Source organism: Gastrolobium bilobum, unplaced genomic scaffold (genome assembly GCF_033153095.1).
Source record: "Gastrolobium bilobum isolate Gb01-03AN ecotype WA unplaced genomic scaffold, APGP_CSIRO_Gbil_v1 utg4431, whole genome shotgun sequence".
Classification (NCBI taxonomy): domain Eukaryota; kingdom Viridiplantae; phylum Streptophyta; class Magnoliopsida; order Fabales; family Fabaceae; genus Gastrolobium; species Gastrolobium bilobum.
This window is the reverse complement of record NW_026899844.1, coordinates 373,370-387,033: the sequence shown is the minus strand read 5'-3', so window position 1 is coordinate 387,033 and position 13,664 is coordinate 373,370. Positions and strand designations below refer to the sequence as shown.

General features: G+C 30.3%; 1 protein-coding gene across 1 annotated transcript; it reads right to left on the bottom strand.

The window, feature by feature from the left end:
• Positions 1-5,678: 5,678 nt before the first annotated feature.
• LOC133293868 (histidine-containing phosphotransfer protein 1-like) lies at positions 5,679-7,700 on the bottom strand. The gene is made up of 6 exons (XM_061492491.1): positions 7,435-7,700; positions 7,138-7,268; positions 6,959-7,027; positions 6,282-6,353; positions 6,055-6,127; positions 5,679-5,956 (listed from the first exon to the last, which is right to left on the bottom strand). Exons 1-6 carry the CDS (start codon positions 7,495-7,497, stop codon positions 5,909-5,911), a joined length of 456 nt encoding a protein of 151 aa, XP_061348475.1. The 5' UTR covers positions 7,498-7,700; the 3' UTR covers positions 5,679-5,908.
• Positions 7,701-13,664: the final 5,964 nt, after the last annotated feature.

Sequence of the window (13,664 nt, the reverse complement as noted above, 5' to 3'; positions counted from 1 at the left end):
GTTGATGTGGGGGCTGAGCCCCTGGGACTGCTGAGGTATGGTAATGATATGTGTCTTTGACTTATTTTATTTTTTTATTTTATTAATAATTTGGGCCTGAACTCATGAATAATTTATGTTGTTTATGATTTTTAATAGAGGTGGTAATATGAATTAACCCGCTCCAACTTGTCCCGACCCACCATCAACTCGTCAAAAACAGGGCAGGTCGGGTTGACCCACCATTGAATACGAGTTAAAAAAAATGAATTCACTCCGTTTTATGGTGGGTTGACGAGTCAACTCACCAACCCGCCAATTAAAAAAAAAATTAATTAAAATTTAAAAATAAATTATATTTTATGAATTTTATAATATTATTTTATTTTATTTCACACTCCTTTTAATTTTTTTTAATTTCAATCTGAAATGTATACTAATATTCAGTTAAACATTCTTTAGAAATTCATTTGTCTCCATATATAGATAACATTTGTCATAAATAAAATTTTTATTCTTTATTTTTTCTAAGAAGTACTAAGATAATTTTTTTCGGATATCATAAAAATTTAATAACAAATAAAATAGTACTTAATTGTAAAAAAAAAAATTTAATTATAACCTAACGAGTCAACCCGCCTCGTGGCGGGTTGAACTCTTTTTTGACTCACTTTTAGGCAGGACAGGTTGAAGTGAGTTGGTGGGTTAAAAACCTCAACCCAATCTGCCCCCGTTTTGACAGGTTGACACATCGAGCTCAATTCATATTACCACGTTTGGTTTTTAATCTTATTTATATTTTCTTTGTAAACTAAATAATTTGTAATGTGTGCGGTGAAGAGAATATAATACATATTACTAAATGTAATTCACAAATCAAGATAAATCACTGTATCACTTTTCTTTCCTTTCTCTCGCTTTTTGTTTTGGATCGTGTGTATGTGAATGCATCAATTCCAACACCGTACCATAGGCATTGAAATAGCCATGTTTGTGGATGTGAATTAAGTTATTATATTAAGAAATCAATCAAAATATATTGGTTGTGTGAACAGTGTTAGCAATAGTAGTAAATAAGTTCAATGTGTACCTAAGAGTTATTAACCTTTTATTTATAGGAGTTAACTCTTAGATTTTGGCTGTGTAGATCTCCAGGACTCACTACTAGAAAAACCCAAATTTTCGACGGAAATTTTCGACGAAATTCATTTTACGTCAAAAATTTTCGACGGAAAATCAATTCTGTCCAAATTATTATATAAAATAAATAAAAAAGAAAATAAATTTATGAATTTTCGACGAAATTTAATTTTCGTCGAAAATCATTATATAAAATAAATAAAAAAGAAATTATATTTATGAATTTTCGACGGAATTAAATTTTCGTCAAAAATCATTATATAAAACAAATAAAAAATAAATTATATATATGAGTTTTCGACGGAATTAAATTTTCGTCGAAAACCATTATATAAAAAGAAATAAAAAAGAAATTATATTTATGAATTTTTGATGGAATTCTATTTCCGTCGAAAACCATTATATAAAAATAAATCAAAAAGAAATTATATTTATGATTTTTTAGCGAAATTCGATTTTCGTCGAAAACCATTATATAAAAATAAATAAAAAAGAAATTATATTTATGAGTTTTTGACGGAATACTATTTCCGTCGAAAACTATTATATAAAAATAAATCAAAAGGAAATTATATTTATGATTTTTCAACGGAATTCGATTTCCGTCGAAAACCATTATATAAAAATAAATAAAAAGAAATTATATTTATGATTTTTCGATAGAATTCGATTTCCGTCGAAAATCATTATATAAAAATAAATAAAAAAGAAATTATATTTATGAGTTTTCGACGGAATTCTATTTCCGTCGAAAATCATTATATAAAAATAAATCAAAAAGAAATTATATTTATTATTTTTTGACAAAATTCGATTTTCGTCGAAAACCATTATATAAAAATAATTCAAAAAGAAATTATATTTATGAGTTTTCGACGGAATTCTATTTCCGTCGAAAACCATTATATAAAAATAATTCAAAAAGAAATTATATTTATGAATTTTCGACGGAATTCGATTTCCGTCGAAAACCATTACACAAAAATAATTCAAAAATAGAAATTTTCGACGGAATTCAATTTCCGTCGAAAACCATTACATAAAATTAAATATAAAAAAATTCAATTTATGAATTTTTCGACGGAATTCGTTTTCCGTCGAAAACCATTATATAAAATTAATAAAAAAGAAATTCAATTTATGAATTTTTCGACGGAATTCGTTTTTCGTCAAAAATGATTAAAAAAATAAATCAATAAAGAAATTATATTTTTGAGATTTTCGATGGAATTCATATTTCGTCGAAGATTTCCAACGGAAAAATAATTCCGTTGAAAAACATTAGAAAATTAATAAATGAAAAAATAAATTATATTTATGAGTTTTTCGACGGAATTCATATTCCGTCAAAAACTATTAGAAAAAAATAAATCAAAAATGAAATTATATTTATGAATTTTTTGACGGAATTCATATTCCGTCAAAGATTTTCTACGGAAAAAGAATTCCGTCGAAAATCATTAGAAAAAAATAAATAAATAAAAAATTATATTTATGAATTTTTCGACGAAATTCATATTTCGTTGAAGATTTTCGACGGAAAATGAATTCCGTGGAAAACTATTAGAATAAAATAAATCAAAAATGAAATTATATTTATGAATTTTTCGACGGAATTCATATTCCGTCGAAGATTTTCGACAAAAAAGCAATTCCGTCGAAAACCATTAGAAACAATGGGCAATATATATATATATATATATATATATATATATATATATATATATATATATATATATATATGTTTGGGAAGTTTATTTCTACATGAAGGTGTTTTCTTCTTACCTGAACTTCCTTTTATATGGCATTATTTTATGCTAGAATTCTCTGAGAGCCTTTTTCTTAGCATAATTGTGGGAGGAGCCTAAATATTCCTTTAGCATTTGAATATTTCAATATAGAATTACATTTATGTTATTTTGATCAAAATTAGAATATTTAGGGATTCATTATGATGTGATTTTATTAATCAGGAACTTCCCCCACCACGGACAGTTTCAAATTGTTTTATAATGCTCCTGATGAAGAAGATGGTCAGAGACGGAGAAAAATGCCAAGGAGGGTTCAAGTCAAGTAGAACCTTGACCAGAGAGAAATATTTCAAGTTCACTCACTTAAAATCGTTATTCATGTGTATGAAGACGAGGCTTCTGATTCCAAGTTTGCAAAGCTTAGCACTCTTAGGTTTGGGTACTTGGTGAAGTTGAATATTATATGTATTGTAAAAGAAGGATTGTGTATTGATATGAAGTTCAAAAATGATTTAGAGGAAATTGTTTCTTGAATTATGAAGTCATTTTTACATTGTGTATTGATGTGTTAATTTTGTTTTAATTTTATACATGTTACAATATATACTAATTGTACATTGCTCGTTAATTGTACAAGTCTTTTTTGATACTTAGCCTAATCTATGATATGGACTTTTGTGCATTTACTGTATTCATTAAGAAGATTTTATTTTGATATGTTATTTACTTTGATTATATTTTTTATCAGGTAAATTATAGAAATTGGTATTAATTTTGTAAAGAGAATTTTTTAAAAAAAAATCTATACTTTTCGACGGAATCCAGTTTTCGTCGAAAACACTTACAACAATTTTCGACAGAATTTCATTGATTTTTTGTTGAATTTTTTTGACGGAATCCATTTTCCGTCGAAAATAATTACAACAATTTTCGACGGAATTTCATTGCTTTTCAGTCGAATTTTTTTGACAGAATCAGTTTTCCGTCGAAAACCATTACAACAATTTTCGATGGAATTTCATTGGTTTTCCGTCGAATTTTTTTGACAGAATCAGATTTCCGTCGAAAACCATTACAACAATTTTCGACGGAATTTCATTGATTTTCCGTCGAATTTTTTTGGACGAAATCAGTTTTCTGTCGAAAATCATTACAACAATTTTCAACGGAATTTCATTCATTTTCCGTTGAAAATTTTCGACGGAATTATTTTTCCGTCGAAATTTCCCACAGAAACTATTCTGTCGAAATTTCCGTCAAAATTTTCGACAGAATCTGTAATTCCGTCGAAAAAATTGTTACCCACGAAGATATATTCGACGGCTTCAATTCCGTCGAAAACATCATTTTCGTCGAAATTTTAACCATTTTCGACGAAATATTTCCGTCGAAAAAAATATATTTTCTAGTAGTGACTTAACCTCTTATTTGTAGGAAAAAGAGTTTTATCTTCATTATTTTTATTATGCTGTTAGAATAATTGTGTCATTATCCATTAAGGAATTCATAAGTAGGTGTTTAGGATATGGATATATTGCATGACAATTATATTAAGAAATCAATCAAAATAAAGACCTCAAAGCATATCAAAGTCCATAAATGCCTAGTCTCCAACAAACATGAAATTTCGTATCTTTAACACATCTTATTCTTGCATCAAGAAACACAGGTTCATAGGTTACCTAGGCAAGGCCACAACATTTATGAGTACGATGATATATTTCACTAAAATAGAAGTTGTTGCTTAATGCAACGTGGTCTTCTTAACTAAAGGAGAGAAAAAAAGAGCCAATCTGTCATTACAGCTTGTTTTTGCGATCTTGTCTGCAAATTATCTGCAGAGCAGGAGACATGTTATCTATCTCGAAGAAGTTGACCTTGGAATGCACCCATTCATTGAATTTAGTATATTTCTCAGACCAACAGAACATTTATTACTAGTGATTATAAATATTGCCCACACCACATGAAAAGTTGAAAACACCACCAATGTGGGTTTTCTTTTGTTTTTCATTGCTTGTAATTTGTATGTGCTTCTTTAAAACATGCCAACGAAGTGGAGTTGGTCTAGATTGTAGGAGCAGATGGTCAGTGCCGGTGCATGGAATATAATTGATATTAGGAACTTGAAATTTGAATCATAATCTCACGTTTTGCACATTCTATAAAATTAAAAACTCACACCCCAACACTAGGATGGGTAAGATATGGACTAAGACTATGCAGTTAATTAATGCTGAAGAAAAGCACAGGGCCTTATCAGCAGGTTTTGCACTTTAAGAAAACAAAAAAAAAAACTATATAATATGAAAAAATGTGTGTCATTTCATAGACACAAAAATGTGGGATCTATTGAAAAAAAAATAAAAACAAAAATAAAATAAAATGTGGGATCTACATCTTTTTGTGTCTATGAAATAACATACCTTTGTGTACCTAAAAAAATAAAAAATGACACACCTTTTTCCCATAGAATTAAAGGATAAGATTCCTACAAAGTGAAGTTGTCCGTGAAGTGCACAAGTAAGGGTGGGTATATATACCCTTTGATTTAATTTAAAGTGTATGGTTTAATTTGAAGTATATCGTGATTTTAATCCATGAAACTAGAAAAATCAATACACCCTTATTAGATGGACTCAACAAACAATTCCACTTTAGAGAAGTTATCTCATCATGAATGAAGCATTCAAGATTGGCGCCTTAAGAAAGTAAGAACATATTATTAAGACACTGTTAATAGTGCCATCTTCATCATCTTGCTTCGTTGGCAAGGCAAAGATGAAAGATACTTAACACTGCACAGCTAGGGGTCCAGCTTCTGTATTAACCAAAGGAGTAGGGATTATTCAAATTTCTTTTGGACTAGATATGGATCATTCTCTGGCTTAAATGATAAATTCAATTAAACGACCGAGTTACACAGGACAAAATCATAAACAAAGAGAAAATTACAACAGAGAAGTGGTTGCTTTGTAAGCAGATTGGACATGATTGATGCTTTCTTCTGGTTATTGCAAATTGCAAGCAAACATCACTCACTCCCTAGAAACCGAACCTCCTGCGGCCAACAGCTGCTGCTCCATCTACAATCAAATAATTAGAAACATATCAACTTTAAAGGACACAAAAACAGTTTCTCATGATTAATGCGTAGATCAAGACAGGACCCTCATCCCCTTACCTTGAAGAGAGTCTCAAACTTGCTTTTCACCAAAGAATACTCCTGTTTTATTTGTTGCAAGCTTTTAAGGCACCTGAATACCAAGTCTTTTTTCTTATCAGCACATGCACATTTTTTTTTTTTTTCAAAAATACTTATCAAATGCAGACAACTAGACATGACATTTTGACAAGAATCATATCCATAGTATAATTTTTTTTTTTATATTCAACTGTTTGGAAACTTACCCATCAACATTTTTCTCCTCACAGTAGTTTCGGAAGGCAATGCAAACATTCTGAACTCTCTGTGCGCCGATGCTGTATTTCCCAATAACACAATCTTCTTGTCAAAATTATGCTAGTTGTAGAAACAAGAGGGAGGGAAATGTGTCCTTTAGCAAGCTCTCTCTTGTTTTAAGAATATGGAAAGATGATATATACAAAAAAAAAAAAAAAAGTATATGGAAAGATGACACAGTCTTTGATTTAATGTGCTTCCCTCTCACTGAGGTGAATTTTTTTTTTATATATATACATATATATACCACCAAATTTGTTGTGTCATGCCTTTGAAAATGTTTCAGGAAAATTCCCGCAGTTAATATGTGGGTGTTTTGCAATCGAGCTACCCAAACCATGACTCTCTATTACATGTGCCTCCCAAAGTGCAAATCCTGGCAAATGGCAACTTTAATACACTACTACTGTGGTGAAGCAAGAGCAGCACTTACCAAAAAGGTAACATTTTCTACCAACGTAAGAAAGAAGACAAATACCCCAAAGTTTCTAACCATTTGTGCAGGCTAAGCTAACACTCTCCTGGTGAACATTTTTCACCATTAGCTTTTTTTTTTTTTTTTTTGAGAACATCTTATAATTTCCTGAGTTTTTAAATATGGAGAAACTACTCATAAAGCATATACCTGGAGCTGCTACCCTTCAACTGGTGAACAAGAGCATCCAGCCTTTTAAAATCAATGCTTCCCTGGCTTCTGTTTGAGATGAATCAACATTAATTATATGGAGTTTAGAAAGAGATTTCCAAAGATACTTTCTTTTGGTCCGAATACATATTAAAAAAAAGGTAATGGTGTGGCCTTACAGTGCTTTTGCCAGCTCATTAAGAAGCCTCTCTGCGTCCTCAAAGAAGAGAGTCACCACTTCAACCACAAAATCTGGGTTGCTTTCATCTTGAAGTTGCTGAAGCTGATTGAATTGATCATCTAGGAATCCCTTTTCAAAGAGAACAAAGATATAACCAAAACCATCACACACATACAGTGAGAGATAGAGAGACAAAGCAGTAAATAGATGCAGTTAGTAGTAATACAAGATACATAGTTTATGAGGCTTTCCTTTCTGCTCTTAATGTTTATTTGTAATTGTAAGGCATACTTACTTCTTGAAAGAGGGATGAAGTGTATTCAAGCAACTGCCTCTGCAGCTGACTCACACCATACATTGTTAGTCTCTCAAGTTTTAAACAGCAACTCAAGATCTCAGATATTTATTTCATCTTCCTTCTGCTATAATGTAATTTTTTTTGTTCTCAACTGGCAACTACTAATGCCTGCACAGAGATTTGGTAAATGTCAAAATCTGTGGAGAACTCTCATAACCCTGCCTCTGGAACTCCGCATGGTTGTTTTTTTATATATAGAACCCTTTTGTATTTAATGTCAGTCACTTCCTGTGTTTCTGTTCTTATCTTCCCCATCAACCAATCGTTTATAAACTCTAGTAGTTTAGTGTAGCTTATAATAAACTAACTACTTAGTCCAGTAAATAGCATTTCTCCTTAAAATACATTTCACTCGAATTTAGACCTTGATTTTAATTATATGATGATTTAGTCTTTAAATTCAAACTATAGTCTGACAGACACTAAAATAAAATAGTTTTGAATAATTTTTTATTTTATTTTTAGAGATATTCCAATCGGTTCATTATTTCGCTACTAATTCGATTCAGGACGGATCCTAAAATTAAGCCTTTAAATTAAATTCATCCAAAGATGATACTAAAAGGATTGAACACATATTCTCACCCCACTTACTCACTTCTTTTGCGACAACTAAGCTACCATTATATTTGGTTGTTGAGCCACAAGGTTTGAATAATTCAATGGTTGAATGTACATATGGTTCAAATAAAAGATTAAATTACAAGTGAGTTACATTTCCAACTACTAAAACATCGTTTTACTCGTTTAGTTGTTTAATAAGATGACGATATCCAAAACTCGTGTCATGTTCCATTCATCTTTTACATCCTTTTCACTCAGGAATTATCGCCTCCCCTCCCTCCCTCCCCATTTTAATTTGATCCCTCTATTATTTTCGTCTTTTTTATTTCCACCACTCAACCCAAGGTGTTGACTTGTCTGTTGGGTAGTGCCATTTTCGAAGTCTGGACCTCTCACTTCCTACCTCCCAGTAAACACTTGCTATGAATGAACATATCTTCCTATTTTTAACTAGTTAGAAGCATTTAAGCTAATCTGATATGACTTAACGATCAATTCAATTATGGGAGAATACATGAGGTATAAACAGAATGAAGTTTATGTAAAGGAGTAAATATTCTACAGTCATATAAGCTTATCTACAGTTACTTTTTATAACTATGTTCTCTCGGGAGAACATAATTATAACACTAAATTATTTTTTTTTTCTCTCCTCATTTACTTTTCAGAACCCGCTGACATGGAAAGAGAGAAAAAATATTCTCTCGGGAGAACATAATTATAACACTAAAGTTTTTTTTTTTTTTCTCTCCTCATTTACTTTTCAGAACCTGCTGACATGGAAAGAGAGAAAAAATAACTTTAGTGTTATAACTATATTCTTCCGGGAGAACATAGTTACAACAGAATAGCTGTAGATAAGCGTACCTAAGGTAGCTGTAGAAATATTTTTTTCTTATGTAAACCACACGACACAACACGAGCATAATAATAATACAATTGGTACATGAAAACTATTAAATAAATTAAATAATCAAGAGATAACGAGGTAAACAGTAATATTTCAATAATTACTTTAAGATAAACTAATTAGACTCCACTCTCAACTCACAAATTGGAAACATCAATTATGAGGGCAACATTCATTTTTTTGGCCACACGACAAATGGCAAATAAAGTTTAAACTTTATTACTTTAAATACGGATAAGCGGATGACGACATATTTTTCGTTTCGCCTTTTCCAAACGACAAATGAAATGTTTTATATAGTAAGTTGTGAAAATTTAACTTAAAATGTCTATAAACACTAATATGGTATGTATGATATACTTACATTTTTAGTTTATGTGAAGCATATCTAATTTTATCATATATACCTCTCATATTAAAACTTAGGGCAAAACTTGCGCCGTGTGATGATAAGACGTATACCCATTTAATATATAATGATAAGTGGAGTGAAGGTTAGCCTTGTTGATGGGACGTTTCTGGGAGTTTGGTGACCCCACAACAAGATCCATCATTGATTAAATCATTGAATGAATTGCTTAAAAAACTTGATACCACAGGTACAGGGCCTACAGCTTTTGGTTTCTTCACAAAATTGTTGTGACTGCATTATATTCCATTCCAAACTGAAGTGCATTTGCATACGTGTCAAGAAGCTAAGGTGGGAGATTGAGGAGGGCAATTTTTGAACAGTAAATACTCGTGCCATGTTGCCGCGTGCGTCCGTAAGCACGAGCTGTCTGTTTGAGTACCATCACTTATCAGAATGAACACCAAGCAAGAACAAAGGAAGGAGGCTGAACTAATGTGTTGGGTCCCAATTTCTGGAGCTGAGACCTGAGCTATTAATGCCATTTGTACAAACAGCTTATCCATTTTAATTTCCTCTACAAGTCAAAGACAAGTATTATTAATCCAGAGGGATTTGGAGGGAGCACAAGTATACTAGAAGCTGAATATGTTAGTCTAAATTGGAGATTTTTAATACTGCTAAAGGGACCACGTAGTCAACAGTGACGGAATCGGCCTTCAATTTGATTCTAGGTCAAAAAATTATATGTGTATTTATTTTTTATAATTTTAGTTAGTTAAAATTATATTATATTTAAATTATATTAAATACAGAGCACCTGAACAGGCAGTACTAAGAAGAATTATAATTTTATTAAATATTTTTTAATTTTACTAAAAATATATAATTTTTTATATAAATAAAAATTGAACACATAACCTAATACAACTTACCCAAATCTTTTACCAAAAATATTTTAAGTTTTAGATAAGGTCAAATTACAAATTGTAGCCCGGGCCAAATTATAATTAATTATATAATTATACATAATAAGTACAATTTGTTAAAATTTAACCTGGGCCGAGGCCACATCCAGCCAACACATGGCTCCGCCATTGGTAGTGAACCTCTTTGGTTATTTTATATGTAACGAAGATAAAGGTGTCTAACCTAATAGGCTAATAATCTTTTTTTAGATTTAGGTGCTTTTTATGTATGAGTTAGATATCCTTGAGTTTAACAGACTATTATCCTGAAATAAAATGTATAGAAACATCATAATAATAAGAGAGAGAATAATCCATGCATGTAAGTTTTATCTCCTATTTATAGAATTTACCTGTTGGTATTGGATTCTGGACCTTCTGTTAATATTGTCGTATTTATCTCCTATTTATCCCCAAGTCCATGTTTAATGTTGTCGTATTAGGATTAATATTTTTGATGAATACCCTCATTTAATTATATCATAAGATTGTCTCTTATTAAATTTAGTGTTAAATGAACATCAGATATTAGTCCGTAACAATTATTCATACCAATGATAGTGTGGTGGGGACAGTTAAAGTGGAGCTATTATTTCGTGCCATTACTGCAGCTTAATTGTCACGGGAGGACCCAGAGATAACAAAGTTGTAGGATGTTTCAGTATCCAAAGCCAGGAATCTCAAAATAAAGAATAATCTTATATCTTTTTAATAATCTTCACGATCATTAAAACAACAAAATATATATAATTTTTTAAAATTATTAGAAAAAAGTATTTTTTATTGTAAATAATCAAGGAAAAAAGTATTATTAAAAGGATGTAACATTGCTAAATAACTACTTTTTCGTACCTCCAAGCCACAAACAAAAATTGTGTATTACGATCAAAATTTTGTATTCACATGTCATTGTTTCCACAAGTCACTTCAGATACACAGAAGTAAACCAAGAATTAAAAGACCGTATTGCCATTGATGTGAACATTATGCTCTCCTTTAAGGCTACGATTATTGACTATTGACATTGACGAGAACTGCAAAGTGCAAACGCAGCAATAGTTGGCTACAAGTTCAAATTTCAAATCAAACATCAAATCACATGTTTTTTTCTTTAAGATAAAATTTTCAAACATGATGGGCCAAGGAAGAATGTCAATTTGCCAGTGGCTTCTTTCTAGGAGTAGAATATTGTTTTTGGTGAGGAGGAGTAGAATATTGTTAATATCTTGTAAAGTTGGTAAAATTAAATAATATTTTGTACGTCTCCAAATGGAATTCAACTAAGATCTTGATTTAGTTAACGAATTCAAATAGGATTAGAAAGACGAAAATTGCATGTAGTCTTCGTGAGGCTACAGAGAAAACACAAATGCAGAGAAACCGTCCTAATTCCTAAGGAAATCACAACGTTAATGGGCAGGAATCAACCGGAAATAATGGACTGAATTATGTAGAAGTGACAACAAATCTTCTTTGACGCAAAAGAGGACAGATTGAAGCAGACCTTAGCAATAAGCGCGTCGAAGCCCATATTTATAGCCCATCAAATTCTACCCATCTTTTACCTAAATTTTAAAACAATCAGCTCAGAGACACCCAACTATATAATTCAAATTTAAAACTGCCATCAATAACTTATATATATATATATATATATATATATATATATATATATATATATATATATATATTTTTGTCATTTTAAATGACATAAATTTATGTCATTTTAAGAGAGAGATAGACATAAGAAAATATTTTTTTATTTAAAATTTAAATTAAAAAAAAACCATCCACTTTCTCTACTATGATTTTCATTCTTTGTGTCTATCTCTCTTAAAATAACATAACTTATGTCATTTAAAATGACGAACACCAAATCCTATATATATATATATATATATATATATATATATATATATATATATGAGATTTATTAATCTTCTTTAATAGAAGATAACTTACATCATGACGTAGAAACAAATTATGTGGGTCACACCATTTTAAAAAAAAAATAAAAAAAGAATGGCACAATTTTTTATGCCTCACTAGCATAAGATACTTGTCTCCTTTATGTGCAAATTATGTGTGTCATTTTAAAAGATATAAAATTGTGTCATTTTAAGTAAAAGAAAGAGATAGATCATGACAGAGAAAGAGTGGACAAAAAAAAATAAAAGTGTGGATCCTACCTCTTTATGAGAGTGAAATGACACAAGTTGTATAATTTAAAACGACAAACACTTTTCCCATATATAAACTAGCATCAATAAGAGAAGTTGGTCAAGCATAGACCGGGAAGAACGAGAACCCTTCAATCTTTGGCTTTTTTTCTCTTCCGGTATGAATCAATTATTAAAGAGGCTTCACCCTCTTGTACTAAAAAAAAAAAAAAAGGCTTCACCCTCCAAAATAGTTTCTTTCTTTTAAACCATCTGGTTGGATCATTTTCTTATTTCTTACAGGGCCTTTTTCTTTTCTTTTCCTGAGTTTGGATATAATTCGATTAACCACTTTTGTTACGCTATCACTAAACAAGACAATGGCACATTGCTAGAATAGCTACTGCAAATGTTCACCTTCACTATTTTTTCACATTTTTTTAAAACAAATGTCATCATATGATTTATTATTAGAGAGTAGTATTTCTCATGTTTTATCTCCTACACACATAAAAATAGAGTTTATTTTTTTTAAAGTTACTTTAAATAACTTCATTTAATGTTCACCGAAACGACGTCGTTTCGAGGCGAAAATCATAGTATTTTTGTAATTTTAATTTATTTCAAGGTTATAGTAGTATTTACCATTCTAGTTTTTTAATTTTTCAACTCCAAAACAACGTCATTTCGATGGACATCAGACAAAGTTGTCTAAAGTAACATTAGATACTTTTTTTCCATAAAAAAATGTAGGATCCATACTTTTCTTTTGTTTCCCTTCTCTTCACATGACCCCACACACTTTTATGTATATGTATGATATGAAATTATCTTCTACAACGTAAAAAACATTAATCCCTTATTAATAACATGAAAATCTTTACACTTCCCAGCTCATTAATCTTGCTTGAAATTCGCTTTACCTTATAAATAAACAAGCTATGAGTAGTAAATAACTATAATTTTCTTTTGGTTGGATAGTTAATTGAAATTTGAACCTTTTATATTCTCTTCTATGTCAATATGCTTGTTTTATTTCATTCTACTCTCAAGTAATAAATAAATCAATATAAATTAATGAGCTTAAAAACAATATTTTGGTTGCTTGCAAAGGTAGGAGCGGGAAAAAGTGGCTTGGTGAAGAAGAATCCCGTCTCATTACACCAAGGTCTTAAAAGACTTGAACTGATACTAATTGAGCCACAATCTCATTCACA

Excerpts from the sequence above, each read along its gene's own strand:
- LOC133293868 (XM_061492491.1), bottom strand. The coding sequence starts at position 7,497 with ATGTATGGTGTGAGTCAGCTGCAGAGGCAGTTGCTTGAATACACTTCA. Across the intron at positions 6,354-6,958 it reads TTGAAGGGTAGCAGCTCCAG|CATCGGCGCACAGAGAGTTC; the intron begins GTATATGCTTTA and ends TGGGAAATACAG. Across the intron at positions 6,128-6,281 it reads GAGGAGAAAAATGTTGATGG|GTGCCTTAAAAGCTTGCAAC; the intron begins GTAAGTTTCCAA and ends CTTGGTATTCAG.